Below are 19,955 nucleotides of genomic sequence, written 5' to 3'. Positions count from 1 at the left end.
AGTCCCTTATATCCTTGTTTTACTCAAGATAGATCAGTAATGGCCCGTTATTTTGGATAATGTTTTCCTGAAGATGGGATAGTGAAATCTTTAATGTTCAAATCAGGACATTCCAAATTGTTGACTCAAGATTGAGTCTGTTCATCTATTTTGATACCTAATCAAGAAGCAATCCCACTCCTGATTGCTGTTGAATGACCGTTGTGAAGGGTAATTATGCTTATCCTGAAGTTATGCAGCCTTCCGCAAAGAATGCTGTAATATTAATGAGCAGATTTATTTATTTAATATGCTGTGTAATTTACTCGGTGGCAAAGGACAATTGGAGAAACACAGCCAATCTTAGGTCAGCCAAATAGAGTGTACCAATTGGAAATTTGTTCTGGGGTTTTTCGCTGAATGTGGTGAACATCTGGAGATTTGTCAAAAGTTAAACTAATAAATTAAACTATAGGAGATTAATTCATTCTGGTTAAAACTGGCAGAAGCTCAAATATTTCATTTAGTAGAACTTTTTGTTCAATTAATCACGAATTTAGCAGCAACTGTTGTGAAAATCAGCAAGTCCTGGAGGTGATATAATGACTCATAGTTTACATTTTACTACTGTTCACTGAGCTTATATCCGCTTCCGAAAAATTCTTGCGTGCTATTGCCACTTAAAATAGCTGTTCACATTTTTTTTCATATATAGAGCAACTTTTATAAAGAATTCCATTTGGTAATTATGCCAAATGCTGTCATATGATTAGGCAGTTGTGATGCAGTCAGTCTTGCTGACTTTTATCTCGTAAAGCAACAGTAAAACTTAATATGTGGCCTGTGTCAGAAAAAAGCTGCGGTTGAGTTATCAGAGACACTTGGAAAGTTTTTTTTTCTGGAAAGAATTTGCAGTGAAACAATAGTCCATGGAAGATTAGCTGCTAGTTATTAGACAGCGACACAGCTCTCTGATTCCATTCCTCTCGTCTTTTCTGTTTGAGCAAATCTCAAAGCCTTATAATTAGTTAAAGCTGATCACAAAAAAAAATCAGAAATCATCTACACACTCCACTGCTCTGTGACCATTCCAAAGATTTAGGTGATTAACATGGCAAAATCAGCGGGAGGCTAATTGGATAAGCTTTAATCTTTACACTGCTAAAGCAAAGCCTAGTAAGATCAGAGAGAAAAAAGGAAGTAGAATGGTGTTTACTGCAGAACAGTTACCAAACATGTCATAAGGATTACTGTTATCAGGTGATATTTGTCATGACTTTAGATGGATTTCTAACAGGTTGTTAGGGAAAAGACAGTGATGCAGATTGCTGCTAATTGCTTTCATTATAATATGCAGTCCTTAACTTGAAATTGACTGTATATATTGTTAGGGTTTTTCCGAGATATATGGGAACAAGAAGCCATTGCACATGCTTATCAGCACTTTGAATTGTTGTACTTTACCTATTTAACTTACTCATCGTTTATACATTTTGCAATCTTGCCTTTTTCTGCTGAAGCACCAAGTACCAGACAAACTGCAGAAACTGGAGTAAAGTTTGTAAGAAAGGCATTTTAAAAATTCTCTTTGCTGTGATGTAGAGTGAAATCTCTAAGCAATGGGCACTTTCACTGAATGGACCTCGTATTCAAATTTTGCTTGTATAGGTGATTGCTTTAAATACTAAACTTAATCCTGTTTATAGTTTCTGCCTGTGAATTGAATCATCTACAAGTCATTTTCCACAATATTCTATCGTCGTTGTGGAATACTCACATTTAACCAGCCGACGGGCATGTTATTACATTTAAAAACAACTAACAGAAATCAGTCATTCACTGAACATGAATTACTGGGAATTTTCTACTTACGTTGCCACTAGGTTTGCTTACAGATCGAGTTTAAGATTTCTTGTCAGCACCAAAATTCTTTGATGCACATGCCAAACTGTGAAGATTTTTATGTAAACAAGATGAACCATTCGTTGATGTAAATTGTTCTCCAAAGATTATCAGTACTCTTTCGATAATTTGAAAAACATTTGGTTTAATGCATTGGCCTATAATACCTGCCATCACTCTCACTGAACCTCGATTCACTTTTGGCTGTTCAATAAATAAGAACTCTTAGCATGATTAAATAGTGACTAGATCTTCTATGTTTGAATAACCAAATTAAGTTAATTCCTTAGATGAGACCTTACTTGAAATTGAAATTACTGTTGTATCTAACAAATGGCCAACTTGTGTGTGACCTGAATACTGGCTGTGTCTTTGCTCTTTTACAGTTTCAGTCATCATGTTTTCTTCATTGCATTTTCTCATACCCTTTGTAGTGCTATTTATGGCATTTCTTGTATTAGCCATATGGCATTCTTTTTAAGTTTACACTCAGTTTTTGTTCCAAACTGTTTTCTCTCTCGTCTGTGTTTTGTTTTCCTATCACTGTGTGTCATTCCCTGAAAAAAAATGTTTCGCACAATATACTTTGACATTTTAAGTACTTAATTTGAATCTGGAATACAGAATTTACATTCACTTGTGAGGAAGATATTAACTCACTATTGTCTTTGTTGGAAGTTATACATTTTGTACTGCATGCAATTAGTTGCAAGCAATATAAAATGCTTCAATACTTCGATCCTTGCATTACAAAGTTAAAATAATCAATGAAGCTTTTAACTTTCAGGTCCAGCCTTATGAGTGGGGATTCAAGGACTGGTCCCACCAATCCTTGGTTAATGGAGGAACCAGAAGAGACTAAGGGGCTTGATTTTGGTGAGATCAAACATCAACAACAGAGGATCATACAAGGTAAAACCCATCTTCATGCAAGGTCATGTTCTTAAATTGAGTGTTTTGCTTGAAGAAGTTCTGAAGATATACCAAGCCCTCCTTGCATATTTGGTCACTACGAATATTAAAGATATTAGTCAGCGTGAAGTTTCCCATTAGTTTTAATGAAATACAGCTTGAATAAAGATAATTTTGAAGTTGTAATGCTTTTAACAGAAGACATCCAAGAAATCATTTTAATATTTTATGACTTTTACTCTATAATCACTCATGAGGTGAAATAAAACATTACAATAAAAATGTAAATGGTAATAGGTTATACATTAAAAATTATAAACTGAACATTAATTTAAATGATAAACTCTCAGTAATACAAGAAAATGACATTTATTTAAAACTCATTTTGAGGTTCCTGTTAAAATCTAAAGAATGAGTATTTGTGGCCTTACTTTTGAAAGTAATGAGGCCAGGGGAACACACACATGTTGAATAGTACAAGATAATGATTTTTCCTGTTATCCTTTGTTAAATTAATCTTGTAAAATCATGCCCACTATATCGTGATGTCCTACATTATAAGTCCAATATATTTTCAAGCCATATGTTGATTGTAAACTATAAATATGCAGCAATAGGTTATGTGTTTTGACCTGACATGAGTTCTAAATTCATTTAGTAGGCATGTCACTGCAGAAGTATGCAATGCACAATTTGAATATGTCACAAAGAATAAATGCTAATAACTACCGGAGCTGATTTAGGTTTTAATCTGATCTAGGTAAACTAATTACAATTGAAGGAAACCATTTGGAAAATTAGTTTCCAGACTATTTGACTCATTTGCAAGAATAATGAAGTAATTCATAATGATGAGCTTTTGCAGATCTTAGATCTGACGTTCTGTAATGACTCACTAGGTGGCAGCTGTTCCCAAAGAAGCTGAACAATTAGATTTCATCGCCCTAATGCATTTAGATTGGATTATCTGGAAGGTGCAAGTATCTTGCATCTAGATAGATACCGAGAACAACTAAGCTGAAGTAATGACCATTTGAGGACATTCATAGCACACAGAAATGCAAAATGTACAGCATAACTGCAGCCAAATGTCAGTTTGTAATTTAGTGTTGCGAATAAGACTAATTGAGGTAGTCTCAGTGCATTGGCGCCACACCAATTGCAGTATAACTTCAACCCATGGGAAACTAACTTTAATATATCAAAATTAAAATCTTAAAATGTGTTCAGGCACTCTGCAAAACCGTATTTAAAGTTTTAATGTTAGAAATAAGCTGGATCTCCTATCCACTCTTTACCAACATTAAAAATATTAGTCACAGTTGGATATTGCACAGCTCTGTGCTTGTGTTTAAAATGCATGTACAGAGCTATACTGTTCTTGGATTTCAAGCCAGTGTGGAGCAGGCAATATAAGTTGGTGCTGCCAACTTATACTACATTCAGGCTCATACTGGTGTCACACCTGTAGACACAGTAGAACTATGCAGCTATTCACAATAGAATTGCTGATGGCACTTAATCCAGAGTTTTATTTGTCATAATGTTTTCCAGTTTGTCCATTTTATTTAATGTAGTGTACTGTTTGATAGAGTTGTTGTACGAGATGTCCATTTCAGGATTTAACAATGTGGTTAATAAATGTGAGGAGCAATGTTCCTGCTAAGCTGTGCGGTCAGGCAGCGGTCTGGAGGTCCCGAGCAGGCCGTTCAACGGCTTTTCAATGGGAATAATTGTGCATGCGTGAAAATTTGAATGGGCTGCGCAGCCAGTTAAAGGGCCCGCGCTTGGAAAAAAAAATTAGAGGGAACATTGGTGAAGAGCCTTAATAGTGTTTTTTTTCAATAACTACACTTCAGCAGCTATGTCTCACTGGAAACATTCAAGCCTGTCATTAACATCAAAGCCAAAATATAACAATACAGTCAAAATCTGTACTAATGAGTGCCTTGATAATGTAGTCCAAAATACAAGAGCTGTGGAATGAAGAATTCTAACATTCAGAACTCTGGTGCCATTGATGAGTCAAAAAGAAACCTGATTATTATAAATTTATTTTTAATACAGAAATGGTTTGTCATTATTTTTTAATTAAAAACCACATCAGTTTGAATAGCCATTTTATATATTTTCTATTAGATATATACATTGAAAGTGTGAAATAGAGACAATATTGACAGTTAGCAATGCATTAAATATAGATTATCTTTTGCTTTCTGCTTGCAGCACTGGCTTAACAAGGTTTGCATGCCAGAGCTTGGCTGTTGCTTTAATGAATTTTGTTATCTCAGGATTGAGCATTGTACAAAGAGTCTCAGGACAGTGATCGTTCAGTCTTTGGGCTCCAGAGGTGTGGAAGGTAGAGAGAGGACCTGGTCTGTAATGACTTGTCACATTTGGTCAAAGATTGTGAAGTCGGTAATGCTGACTGCCTTGACAGTTAAAGGCGTGGGAGGTCCTGTTGGGCAAAAACTAAAAATGTGATTTCTTTTTTTTTAATTATTAAATATGAACAAAAACAAACTCTAAGCAGAATTCTGGGAGAACAAAATGTTCAGTCTATTTCCCCTGTTGATGAGTTAATTTACTTTGCTTTTATTTTCCTTTTTCTAAATTCAGAGCAAGATGCAGGACTGGATGCTCTGGTAACAGTGATAGCCAGACAGAAACAAATGGGTCAAGATATAGGAAATGAACTAGAAGAACAAAATGGTAAGACTTTTTTATTGTAGGAGATGGTACATTTGTGTTATTCTAATATATGCCTTGTTATGTAAATCTGGGTAACTTGCTTTGGCTGGTCAGTCCATTCTTGTTGTGTTGCACCATTCATGATGACTACCGTCATTATATTGTACTCTTGTTTTTGATATATTATCTTTAAAGCTTTTGTTCATTGTCTCACCATACCAGGAACGTTTCTGGACACCTTTTTCATGAAGTTCTCAAGAAGAGCCTAGGATATCTTGCGCTCTGTTTCTAATTCCTTTTCCTCTTTATAGGAAAGCTTCCAGTCTCCTCATTTAAGGTTGAATTTGGGGACGTCCTATATTAGGGGTCTTGGACATCTTACTGCGACATACCACTCAATGGCACAGCATGTTGGAGTTCTATCAGACTGCATCAACATGCTAAAATAACCCCCTTCATATGATATGTAAAGGCTACTCAGAAAGGTGTATAATGGCAGCCTTACTGGGGTGGAAATTGCGGTCGATCTCTTGTGGCAGGTGAACCCCTCCGAACCGCAGTGAAACTCTGCACATACCTGATGGCTCCAGACCTTCGAACACTTGTGCTACTGGGCCTACAGGCATATGGGACAGACCCACGTAACCCAGGGACGCATGTGGTTCGCAAGCGTCCCTTGGATCACATGGGCCAGGCCAACCAATGACAAAAGGGGATTCCTATTATGCTTGGGATTCCATTTACGTACAGAATCCCCATAAGCATAACAGGAATCCCCTAAAAAAATACATTTTCACAACACTGAAAGAAAAATAAATTATCACAGGTTCAAAATGAATTAGAATACCATTTAATTAAACACAAAATAAAAATGTAATTTTTTTGAAAACTAAATTTAAACTAATCTAAACTAATTTTAAATGTAAGGGAATGATTAAATGATTGAAAATGTTTTATTTTAACATTTATTTAAATCCTTACGCTGGTAAAAGAAGGCCTTACGCCTGCTTTTACCAGGTGTAAGGGTTTGGTGGGTATTCGTTGGGCAGTAGTTTCTGTGCCAGCGAATGTCAATTTTCAGCGTATGCGTATGATCTGTGCAGCAGAAACCTGAAAGATCGCAAGTCCCGAGTTTTCGCACGTAAAATCTGGGCCAATGTTTTGAAGAGCATCTAGTTTATAACCGTAGATGACGATAATTGTTACAAATCTTGAATAGGGCAAACACTTTGTCTCCAAAACCTTTGTCACAGTTCTGAGTCACACCTTTTATGTTAACATTCAACATTGAAAATCCTGTGCAAACATTTGTAATGAAAATCTGTATGTAAACATCCTTATATAATTCCCTGTGAGACATTCTGCCACTAGGTGGCACTGTTGTCGATTCACTAAGGTGCAGTTGCCATTCTGTAGGCTTACAACAACGAAGAATTGGTTGTCACCTCAGCACTGAAACGACTGGAAAATTTTTTGGGGGAGTGGGGGGGTGATTTCATAAAGGTTTACTACCTCTCTTCTGCAACATTGTCAGACCTCAGACCTTCCCTCCCAAGATAGTTTCCAACACCCCCCCCCCCCACCCCACCCCACCCCACCCCACCCCAAATCTTCCGAAACATATCTCCCCAATCTTCCCAGACTCTCGATCCCTCCTTCCCAGTACTGATGCACCCCAGGTCCCTTGCCAATGGTCCCAGTCTCCATGACCCCTCCCAGTACCCATCACACCCAGTAACCCTCCCTTCACCAATTATATTAGACTTCGGCATACTATCTGCTGGTTCCAAACCCTACCATTTCCCTCCCATTGCTCTCAAATCCTCAACGCACCATTCCAATGCTTCCACACCCTGACAGACCCTTCCATTATTTCCATATCTCATGACACCCTCTCTCCCAGAATGCTCTCAGACCCTTTTCTATGGTATCAAACCCTGGGATCCACTTTCCTCTGCTCTGGCACGCTAATGCCACACTTCCATAATTGCCACACCAAGCATTCCCCTCCTACTATTGCCAGATGCCTCCCAGTGCTTGCAGGTCTACTTTCCCAACACTGTCAAACCAATGACCACCCTCCCGGCTTCCTGGTACTGCTACATTTCTCCTATTTAACTGCAACTGCAGATATCTTTCCTACCATTTTGCTGTGTATACTGGACACATTTTTTAAAGTAAGGGATAACATTGAGTGCATTGCTACAAACAATACAATAATCATCAAGGTCACTGATTTACAATGTTCAGAAAAATAAGGTCATAGTTCTATAATTTGAACCTTTAAAATAATCATCACTTCCGCAATATACAATTAAATAAAAATTCAATTTGGCCGTTAATCTGTGACCCCTGTAATACAGGTATATTCTATGTGGCATATCCTTCCATTCCCATGAGTAGTGCCAACAACATCTTGCTATTGTATGTTAATATAACATGAATAATAAAATTCTACCATGGTAGTGGAAACAGATTCAATCATGGCTTTCAAAAGGGAGATGGATAAGGACCTGAAAGAAAGTTGTTCTGCAGGGCTACAGGGAAAGGTGCAGGGGAGTGGGTTCAGCTGAGGTGCTCTTGCAGAGAGCTGGCATGGGCTCGATGGGCCGAATGGCCTTCCATGCTGTAACCATTCTATGATTCAATGCGCAACTGGTAAGCACCACTTTAGAAATGTACAGCACTATTCCAGTACTTGTTCAAAAAACAATAAAAGTTCATTAAAAAATGAAGTCCTAGCAGTATTTCAGTGTGGTTGCTATTGCAAAGTATTGCTAGGCTATGTTCTCCACATATTGAGCAGAGAGCCTGGGTTTTCACCTATTTATAGTCAATGGATAGAAAAGACAGTTTTTTTTGGTGGACATAAACATTTGCTATTGTATGTTAATATAACATGAATAATAAAATTCTGCCATGGTAGTGGAAACAGATTCAATCATGGCTTTCAAAAGGGAGATGGATAAGGACCTGAAAGAAAGTTGTTCTGCAGGGCTACAGGGAAAGGTGCAGGGGAGTGGATTCAGCTGAGGTGCTCTTGCACCTCATTTTTTGAGGATGTTTCCAGTAAAGTGGACAAAGGAGAACCAGTTGATGTGGTATATTTCGACTTTCAGAAGGCTTTCGACAAGGTCCCACACAAGAGATTAATGTGCAAAGTTAAAGCACATGGGATTGGGGGTAGTGTGCTAACGTGGATTGAGAACTAGTTGTCAGACAGGAGTAAATGGGTACTTTTCAGAATGGCAGGCAGTGACTAGTGGGGTACCGCAAGGTTCTGTGCTGGGGCCCCAGCTGTTTACATTGTACATTAATGATTTAGACGAGGGGATTAAATGTATTATCTCCAAATTTGCGGATGACATTAAGTTGGGTGGCAGTGTGAGCTGCGAGGAGGATGCTATGAGGCTGCAGAGTGACTTGGATAGGTTAGGTGAGTGGGCAACTGCATGGCAGATGAAGTATAATGTGGATAAATGTGAGGTTATCCACTTTGGTGGTAAAAACAGAGAGACAGACTATTATCTGAATGGTGACAGATTAGGAAAAGGGGAGGTGCAACGAGACCTGGGTGTCATGGTACATCAGTCATTGAAGGTTGGCATGCAGGTACAGCAGGCGGTTAAGAAAGCAAATGGCATGTTGGCCTTCATAGCGAGGGGATTTGAGTACAGGGGCAGGGCGGTGTTATACAGTTGTACAGGGCCTTGGTGAGGCCACACCTGGAGTATTGTGTACAGTTTTGGTCTCCTAACTTAAGGAAGGACATTCTTGCTATTGAGGGAGTGCAGCGAAGATTCACCAGACTGATTCCCGGGATGGTGGGACTGACCTATCAAGAAAGACTGGATCAACTGGGCTTGTATTCGCTGGAGTTCAGAAGAATGAGAGGGGACCTCATAGAAACGTTTAAAATTCTGACGGGTTTAGACAGGTTAGATGCAGGAAGAATGTTCCCAATGTTGGGGAAGTCCAGAACCAGGGGTCACAGTCTAAGGATAAGGGGTAAGCCATTTAGGACCGAGATGAGGAGAAACTTCTTCACCCAGAGAGTGGAATTCTCTACCACAGGAAGTTGTTGAGGCCAATTCACTAAATATATTCAAAAGGGAGTTAGATGAAGTCCTTACTACTAGGGGGATCAAGGGGTATGGCGAGAAAGCAGGAAGTGGGTACTGAAGTTGCATGTTCAGCCATGAACTCATTGAATGGTGGTGCAGGCTAGAAGGGCCGAATGGCCTACTCCTGCACCTATTTTCTATGTTTCTATGTTTCTATTAAAAAAAATAAAGTGATTAAATCATGAGCTTTACTGTTGTAATATTAATTCTATTTGGACTCTACTTCTGCCAAATTATTTAAAGAGCTGTTTGAATCCAAGTGTCGAGAACTGCATGCTAATTATTATTAATTATGCCTGTTACATAAACCAGTGTAGACATTTTACAAGCTCTGTTTACTTGATTTCTGCCGATATTTCCTTTCGAACAAATTTAGAACCCTTAGTTTGGGCAGAGCCCATGTATTGACATGCAAGTTGAGTAAAACCTTCGAATATGTTCAAGATTGTTGTTTGCAGGCAAATGCGACGAATATAATGAAAGCCAGACATTTGCATGTATAAGACCCTAATTGACATAGCCAGACATTTGCAAATGCCAAATCCATTGAGACACTGTATGTAGAGATTAACTTTCAGGAAATAAATGAGTTGGTTTAGAATCTGGCAGAATCTTTGTTTCCTAGTATGATGTCATTGCCGATCACAAACACCCAGGGCTGGTGAACTGCTTCAGTTTAGCAATAACCCTGATTTTGTTCTATTCTTGAAATTTCACATTGGCACAGTTTCATTAACCTGTTTATTGTGTTCTATTAGGGGCTAAAGCATTGTCCATTGTTAATTATTGTTTTGTTGCTGAGCAACAGGCCATCTGTGTTTTTCCTAATATTTGTGAGTAATGAGGTAATTTGCAAAGAAAATTTGCTTTTTGAGATGTATGCCAAAACTGGTAAAAAAAAAAAAATTCTCATGCTTCATTAAAACAGATGTAAAATTAGATTCATATAATTATTAAAAAATACAAGCCATTTCCTTTTCAGTAGAGTTTCATCAGAACTATGTTGTCTGAGTTAGAGTGTACTATAAGTATGGAAAGCATTAGTTAGTAAAACAATACATTGCAAGTCATATTTTGCACTGAAACAATATCAATTTATATTCTACCATTCCTTTTCCCCTGCTTCAATGTAAACTCATACATAGTGCAGCTTTAGGACTGCACAAAGAACAGTTTATGAAGCAATTGGAAGTGACTGAAGGTACAGGAATTTTAAAGCCTTTGACTCAAAAATAGCATAACTCTTCCCTTGTTATGTAAAATTATATTGCTTTTTCCTGTAAATTGTTTTTTTTTTTTTTGCTTTGCTTTTGGGTTGAAAAGAAAGGCAGACTTGGATTTATATAGCATCTTTCATAGCCACCAGATGACCAAAGCGTTTTACAGCCAATGTTGTCATCATCATCATAGGCAGTCCCTCGAATCGAGGATGACTGGCTTCCACGTCAAAAGGTTCACAAGGTGTTTCAATGAAAGACCTAATATTCCAGGTCCCGAATTATATGTTGAAGGGTGGAAGATGCCTGTGCATGGATTTTTGTAACATGTGTTGACCGTTGCATACCAGCCACCACACGGGCTTGACAGAGCAAGGACTTGGTCCAGTAGCAAGGGTTAACCAAGATGACTAGAGACCAGCTCTGCTGCACGGACCCAGTGCACACACATCTCGCAGTGTGGGCTGGCCCGTGCTGCCCCTGGGCCTTCGCCTCTTCTGGGACCCGAACTCATGCCTCTCCTGGGCCCCGATCACATCCCTCTACAATCTCTCGCCGCTCCTTCGCCCTGATCTCGCCGCTGCTGCAGGACCTGCCCACGCTCCAATCACTGACCTGGACCTTGATGACGTCCCTTTTCACTGCCATTGCCCTCCTGCTCCAGCACGTGCTGCTACTCCTCCTCCCCGGCCTGCTCCGATGGTGCTCGCAGGCCAGGGGCTGCGCAGACTGCTAGGCCAGGCGGCCACGCTGCTCCTTCCACTCCTCGGCCTGCTCCGATGATGCTCGCAGGCCGGGGGCTGCGCAGTAATTGTAATGTAGGAAACGCAGCAGCCAATTTGTAATGTAGGAAACGCAGCAGCCAATTTGTAATGTAGGAAACGCAGCAGCCAATTTGTAATGTAGGAAACGCAGCAGCCAATTTGTAATGTAGGAAACGCAGCAGCCAATTTGTAATGTAGGAAACGCAGCAGCCAATTTGCGCACCAGCAAGCTCCCACAAACAACAATGTGATAATGATCAGATAATAGGGATAAATATTGGCCAAGACATCGGGGATATCTCCCCTGCTCTTCTTCAAAATAGTGCCATGGGATCTTTTACGTCCACTTGAGAGAGCAGACGGCCTCGGGTTAACATCTCATCCGAAAGATGGCACCTCCAACAGTGCAGCGTTCCCTCAGCGCTGTACTGGAGTGTCAGCCTAGATCTTTGTGCTCAAGTCCCTGGAGTGGAATTTGAATCCACAACCTTTTGACTCAGAGGCAAGAGTGCTACACACTGAGCCACAGCTGATACTGTAAAAGTTGGTAAGATTCCGATTTATTTATTTTGTGAGCACTCTCCAAGGATAGGGACAACAGTGGTGAGGAGTGCAGCCTCCTCTCATCCTTGTACCGAACTGATTCATCATGTAGTACCAAGTCAGATAAAGTGAGCCCTTTCCTGTGCTTCTCAGAGCCAACAAAGCCATTTTATTCCTCATTCTTTCCTACAGTAAGCCACTTTGTCTTGGAATAGAGGAAAACTATTCTGCTTTTCATGAGTAAATCTCCTGTTATTTGCTGGTGGTCTGGCGTTTATATCAGCCATGCAGAATCCTGTCGCCAACCCATTAGGAACGGGGTTAAGATTGCCCAAAATCACTTCATCTACTGCCAGCAGCGAAAGAAGACTTGCATCCAGTGATCCTGAGTTGGGTTTGAATGCAGGCCTGAGAGATAAAAAGCCAATTTCCAACTCAGTACACCAACCGGTTCCCCTTGAAGATGCATTGTAGCGAAATGCAAAATATATATCACTCGAATAATGTAAAATGACTGTTACTGGAAAAGTTTTTTATAAAATGGTTAATTTGTGCAATGTGGTTAATGCTCCAGACTTGCATTGATCCTGTAATTCAAATAATTTTCCTTTATCAATACTGTATTTTCAAAGTTAGAAATTGATCTTTTTCATATTAATTAACATTCCAGGTAACTTTTAATATTAATTTGCTTCAGTGTTGCAGGTTATAAGTATTAACATTATCATAGACATAGGTTGCTTTGAACCTGCATATTTCACAGTACAGCCATGTACTGACTTGGTTTTGCATTCTATCAGAACCAGTTGTCTTAGCTTGCTATTTGTATTTAAATATGATTTTTATTCAATTAACTGCAGAAGCAGTTATGTTTAACTGCATAATGTTTTACTATGTGACATTTTTGTGAAGTGAATATGAGAAGCAGGAATTATACTTTTAGTGTTGTATTAAAATGGTCATTTACTATGTTAGGTTTAATTCCATCTTCTAAGTTGAATCCAATTAATTTCTACCCACCACTGCTAGTCACACAACAGCCATTGGTGTAAACTAATCAGTTTAATCGTGGTTAGATGTATTAAGGTCATTACCTGGATTGAACACCCTTTAGATTTGAAAAATTGGGTTGTTTCAATTCGGATTTTTGTTGTATAATACACATACATATTCAAAATGACTGTATGAAAAGTCATTTAAAACTTGTAATTTAAAAATGAATATTGACAATATCCAGTTTGCCACCTCTGTCCACTTTGTCTTAGTTGGATGACTTTTATGCCCCTTCTGCAATGCAAAATGTTTTCCATAATTCCTAAGTAAACTGGATTTGTTGGCTAGCTTTCCACCATCATAGTAGCATATGTTGCCTGTAGTCCTCTTCCAATTGGAACAAATCTACTCTCTTTATAAGTTGCTCAATAACTGGCATTTGATATTCATTTTTTGCCACTTGTTTTAAAGGCCATTGAGTTTTCAGCAGTTGTTTCTTGCAATGTGTAGTCTGTGTCTTAGATGCCAGCATGCCTGCTGCATTCTTATTGAGAGTCTCGAGTCTCTGGTAGATTTGGTATGTCTCAGATTTAATGAGTGGAATCTGAAATGTGGTTCAGTGTTTTCGATATTCTCACATAACCTGCTGGTTTCAATTAATACTTGGACTGTCATTCAATGACTCTGCATTTCTCCCAAATTTCTTCATGTCCTTTGATTCTCTTGCTGGCCTGGTGTTGTGTAAAATATCTCTCAATATCCACATTTTTGATTACTTTCATTGTTTTAAAATCTTAGATGGTGTTTGAGCTGCAGTCGTTTTTCTTCTATTGCTGGAGGGTGGGGCTGGAAAGACGTGCATTACAGAGTGATAGAAACACTAGCATTCTGCAGTGTTATCATCTGCACATGAAAACAGCTAGTCCCATGGATATCAGCTGTCAACCAAGAATCTGTCGTGCTCAGTCCAGTTCTGGAGATACAATTCCAGAATAATCCAGTGTGTAGTGACTGCCTCTGAATTGCCCTCAAAAAAGAACTCTGGCACTTATTTTGGTATCTGTTATTACTCTTCCCATACCTCGGGAGCCTCTTATCAACAAGAGCAGACATTGACGACAAGACTCAACACCGCCTCCAATGCTCCAGTGCAGCCTTCGGCCGCCTGAGGAAAAGTGTGTTTGAAGACCAGGCCCTCAAAACTGCCACCAAGCTCACAGTCTACAGGGCTGTAGTGATACCCGCCCTCCTGTATGGCTCAGAGATATGCACCATGTACAGTAGACACCTCAAGTCGCTGGAGAAATACCACCAACGATGCCTCCGCAAGATCCTACAAATCCCCCGGGTGGACAGATGCACCAACATTAGCGTCCTCGATCAGGCCAAATCCTCAGCATTGAAGCACTGACCACACTTGGACCAGCTCCGCTGGGCCAGGCCACATCGCTCGCATGCCAGACACAAGACCCCCAAAGCAAGCACTCGACTCAGAACTCCTTCACGGCAAATGAGCCAAAGGTGGGCAGAGGAAACATTACAGGGACACCCTGAAAGCCTCCCTGAAAAAGTGCAACATCCCCACTGACACCTTGGAGTCCCTGGCCAAAGACCGCCCTAAGTGGAGGAAGTGCATCCGGGAGGGCGCCGAGCATCTCAAGTCTCATCGCCGAGAGCGTGCAGAAATCAAGCGCAGGCAGCGGAAAGAGCGTGCGGCAAACCTGTCCCAACCTCCCTTTCCTTCAACAACTATCTGTCCCACCTGTGACAGGGACTGTGGTTCTCGTATTGGACTGTTCAGCAACCGAAGGACTAATATTTAAGAGTGGAAGCAAGTTTTCTTCGATTCTGAGGCACTGCCTATGATGATGATGATGCTTTATAAGTATATGTTTGAATTGTAAGATTTCCACAATGCCATTCATCCATCGACCAAAGTTAGTCTCAGCAGTACTGTTCCAGGAAGAAAGTATTGATTTCCTTGCAACTAGTAGGAAAGATGGCATTAATTTTGAAGCTTCAGCAGCCAGCATGGTTTTTGATTTGAAAAAAATAAACATCAATGGTATGCATTGTACTGCACTAATGGACACGTTGGTTTTCTTTTTCTTTTATTTTATATCAATCTTGTATGACAGTCTCGCTTCCTGTAGCCAGGATTCCAGACTTGTATTGTATCATCATTATCTTTTGAGATTCTCTGCTGATGTCTTCCTGTAGCTCTCTGAATTATGTCTGACTTTCCTTCCGACATCCCACCAACTGAATATATTGGACGTGAAATTGCAGTCCGAGACTGCCCACGGGTGAATGCCTCAAGTCTGCAAAAAAAGTACGGACCCGAGGATGCGGACCTGTGTGGGAGCGGCAGCAGGACCTGAGCGAAGGTGGAGCGGCCATAAAAGGAGTGCGGCAGAGGAGGCCCGAGATCGGAGGAGGCGGACTTGAGTGGGAGCGGCAGCGGGACCTGAGAGGCAAAATTCTAAAGTGACGTCAGAGTAAAAAAAAAAGTGACATAGGCACAAAGGAAGGAGCTGATTGGTGAGTAGCTGGTGAGTGTTTTTTAAAAAAGTTTTAAGTTTCTTTCTGGTAAGTTAGTTCTTAATCTATTAAATAGAGGCACGGCAGGGCAGCTTAGTCCCGTGGAATACACATCCTGTGCCATGTGGGAAGGTCCTGGACGCTTCTCATGGCCTGGATGACCACGTGTGCGGGAAGGGCCGTCCGCGAGAGAAGCTCGAGTTCCGTGTTTCGGAGCTTGAGCGGCAGCTGGAGTCACTGCAGTGCATCCACGAGGCATAGAGCTTCGTGGATAGCACGTTTCAGGAAGTGGTCTCCCCGTAACTTAAAAGTGTGCAGGCAGGGAGAGAATGGGTGACGCCAGACAGAAGAGGAAGAACAGGCAGGTAATGCAGGAGTCTCCTGAGTGCATCTCGCTCTCTAACCAGTATTCTGTTCTGAGTACTGGTTCCTCTGGGGAGTGCAGCCAGAGCCAAGTCCACAGCAGCAAGGGTGGCTCAACTGAACAGAGGGGGAGGAAGGAGTGTGGAAGAACAATAGTGGTAGGGGATTTGATAGTTCAGGGAGCAGACGTGACTCCAGGATGGTATGTCACCTTTCTGGTGCCAGGGTCAAGGATGTCACTGAGCAGCTGCAGGAAATTATGAGGGGGGGAGGGTGAACAGCCAGAGGTCATGGTCCATATCAGTACCAATAACATAGGTAGATAGAGAGATGAGGTCCATCAGGCTGGAGAGAGATTCAAAAGTAGAACCTCAAAGGTGGTAATCTCTGGATTACTCCCGGTGCTACATGTTAGTGAGTACAGAAATAGGAGGAAAGAGTAGATGAATGCGTGGCTTGAGAAATGGTGCAGGAGGGAGGGCTTTAGATTCCTGAGGCATTGGGACCATTTCTGGGGGAAGTGGGACCTGTACAAGCCGGACGGGTTACACCTCAACAGAGCCGGGACCAATATCCTCGTGGGGGGGAGGAGGGTTGCTAGCACTGTTGGGGAGGGTTTAAAATAGCTTGGCAGGGGGATGGGAACCTGAGAGTAGATTCAGAAGGGAGAGAAGCAAAGCTGGAATTGGAAAGCAGAAAATTAGAAAGTGAATTTGGAAGGCAAAGGAAACAGAGAAAATAGGCAACAGGGGAGTTTGGCTAAATGGTATATACTTCAATGCAAGGGGTCTCAGGAAGAAGACAGATGAGCTGAGAGCATAGATAGACACCTGGGAGTATGATATTATAGCTATTACTGAGACATGGCTGAAAGAAGGGCAGGTATGGCAACTCAACATTCCTGGTTACAGAGTTTTCAGACAAGATAGAGAGGGTTGCAGTATTAATTAAAGAAACAATTACAGCTGTGAAGAGGGATGATATATTAAAAGGATCATCAAATGAGGCCATATGGGTTGAATTGAATTGAAAAAAGGGGCGATCACACTGTTGGGGAGTGTACTATAGATCCCAAACAGTCAGAGGGAGATAGAAGAGGAAATATGTAGGCAAATTTCTGAGAAGTGCAAAAACTATAGGGCAGTAATAGTAGGGGATTTCAACCACCCTAATATTAACTGGGATAGAAGAAGTGTGAAAGGTATAGAGGGTGCAGAATTCCTAAAATGCATTCAGGAGAACTTTTTAGCCAGTATGTAGCAAGCCCAACAAAGGAGAGGGTGGTTCTGGATTTAGTTTAGGGAATGAAGCTGGGTCGGTGGAAAGGGTATCAGTGGAAGAGCATTTTTGTACTATTTTGATCATAATTCAGTTAGATTTAGGGTAGTTATGGAAAAGGACAAAGATAGGCCAGGAATAAAAATTCTCAATTGGGGGAAAGCCAATTTTACTAAGCTGAGATGTGAGTTAGCCAAGGTGGACTGGAAACAAATACTGGAAGGTAACTCAGTGACAGAGCAGTGGGAGGCATTCCAGAAGGAGATCTTGAGGATTCAGAGCAAGTATGTTCCCTTAAAGAAAAAGGGTGGGACTAACAAATCGAGAGCCCCCTGGATGTCAAGGGCATGCAGGGTAGGATAAAGAGAAGAAGGGAGGCTTATGACAGATACCGAGGGCTCAATACTGCAGAAACCCTAGAGGAATATAGAAAGTGCAGGGGTGAAATTAAAAAGAAAATTAGGAAAGCAAAGAGAGGGAATGAAAACATTTTGGCAAGTACAATCAAGGAAAACCCAAAGATGTTTTTATAAATACATTAGGAGCAAGAGAATAACTAAAGAAAGAGTAGGGCTTATTAGAGACTTAAAGGTAATCTGTATGTGGAGGTGGAGGAAGTGGGTATGATTCTTAATGAATACTTAACGTCTGTTTTCACAAAGGAGAGGGGCGATGCAGACATTGCAATCAGGGTGGAGGCGTGTGAAATATGAGATGAAATAAACGTAGTGGGAGAGGAAGTATCAAGAGGTTTAGCAGCTTTGAAAATGGATAAATCCCCAGGCCCGGATGAAATGTATCCCAGGCTGTTAAGAGAAACAAAAGAGGAAATAACAGAGGCTCTGACCATTATTTTCCAATCCTCCTTGGCTACAGGTGTGGTGCCAGAGGACTGGAGGATTGCAAACGTTTACCTTTGTTTAAAAAGGGAGAAAGGGATAGACTGAGTAATTATAGGCCAGTTAGCCTAACCTCAGTGATGGGAAAATTATTGGAGAAAATTCTGAGGGACAGGATAAATCTTCATTTAGAAAGACACGGATTAATCAAGGACAGTCAGTATGGATTTGTTAAGGGAAGCTCATGTCTGACTAACTTGATTGAATTTTTTGAGGAGGTAACAAGGAGGTTCGATGAGGTTAGTGCATTTGATGTAGTGTATATGGATTTTAGCAAGGCTTTTGATAAGGTCCCACATGATCGACTGATAATGAAAGTAAAAGCTCCTGGGCAAAGTGGCAAGTTGGATCCAAAATTTGCTCAGAGGCAGGAAGCAAAGGGTAATGGTTGATGGGTGTTTTTGTGACTGAAAGGCTGTTTCTCGTGGCGTACCTCATGGCTCAGTACTAGGTCCCTTGCTTTTTGTGATTAAGAAGTTTTCAGATGATACAAAAATTGGCTGTGTGGTTGATAATGAAGAAGAAAGCTGTAGACTGCTGGAAGATATCAATGAACTGTGGGCAGAACAGTGACAAATGAAATTCAATCTGGAGAAGTGTGAGGTAATGCATTTGGGGAGAGTTAACAAGACAAGGGAATACACATTAAATTGTAGGACACTGCGAAGTGTCGAGGGACAGGGGGACCTTGGAGTGCATGTTCACAGATCCCTGAAGGTAGCAGGCCAGGTGGATAAGGTGGTTAAGAAGGAATACAGAATATATGCCTTTATTAGCCGAGGCATAGAATACAAGAGCAGGGAGGTTATGCTTGAACTGTACAAAACACTAGTTCGGCCACAGCTAGAGTACTGCGTGCAGTTCTGGTCACCACATTACAGGAAATATGTGATTGCACTAGAGAGGGTACAGAGGAGATTTACGAGGATGTTGCCTGGACTGGAGAACTATAGCTATAAGGAAAGATTGGAAAGGCTGGGCTTGTTTTCTTTGGAATAGAGGAGGCTAGGGGAGACCTTATTGAGGTGTTTAAAATTATGAGGGGCCTCGATAGAGTGGATAGGAAGGACCCATTTCCCTTAGCAGAGGGGTCAATAACCAGGGGGCATAAATTTAAAGTAATTGGTAGAATGATTAGAGGGGAGATGAGGAGACATTTCTCCACCCAGAGGGTGGTGGGGGTATGAAACTCATTGCCTGCAAGGGTGTTGAGGCAGAAACCCTCACCACTTTAAAAAAGTACTTGGATGTGCATTTGAAGTGCTATAATCTACAGGGCTACGGACCAAGAGTGGAAAGTGTGATTAGGCTGGATAGCTCTTTGCCGGCCGCACACAATGGGCTGAAATGGCCTCCTACCGTGCTGTAAATTTCTATGATTCTACCTGTTGCCTCCGAATCTTTGCGGTCCTGGGCCTGCGTACAGGCCCACGTATCCCAGGGGCACATGCGGTTCGCAAGCATCTTTGGATAGGCCGGCCCACAAAAGACATTTCAAATAAAACAAGTGTATACGTGGTAGGTTACTTTAATTTTTCACGAATTAACTGTCAAGCACGTGGCTTTAGTGGGGCTCAGTTTCATTTCATTTTCTACCATTCATTTTCAAGCCAGTTTTTGTTGTTTTTCCTATTGATACAATCATACCAAACAGGATAATATGGAAGCAAAAATGTAACTATACAGTCATACTAATATTTCTATTTGAATAACATTTGGTTAAGTACTTATTTATTTATTGAGGGTTCA

The 19,955-nt window shown here is 40.8% G+C and overlaps 1 protein-coding gene across 4 annotated transcripts in view; it reads left to right on the top strand.

Annotated features, from left to right (window-relative positions):
- Positions 1-19,955, top strand: part of stx8 (syntaxin 8) — a 164,460-nt gene that overhangs the window by 26,940 nt on the left and 117,565 nt on the right. For all 4 annotated transcript variants that reach the window (XR_011587388.1, XR_011587389.1, XM_070858197.1 and 1 more), the window contains exons 5-6: positions 2,669-2,793; positions 5,413-5,505. Coding sequence is in view for 2 of the 4 variants with exons in the window: in XM_070858197.1 (XP_070714298.1) it covers positions 2,669-2,793; positions 5,413-5,505 (218 nt within the window). In the remaining 2 variants the exon portion in view is untranslated. The remainder of the gene's footprint in view (positions 1-2,668; positions 2,794-5,412; positions 5,506-19,955) is intronic.

The sequence above is a fragment of the Pristiophorus japonicus genome, chromosome 16 (assembly GCF_044704955.1).
Source record: "Pristiophorus japonicus isolate sPriJap1 chromosome 16, sPriJap1.hap1, whole genome shotgun sequence".
Taxonomy (NCBI): Eukaryota; Metazoa; Chordata; class Chondrichthyes; family Pristiophoridae; genus Pristiophorus; species Pristiophorus japonicus.
Note: the sequence above shows the minus strand (reverse complement) of the source record. Positions and strands in the feature narration are given on the sequence as shown.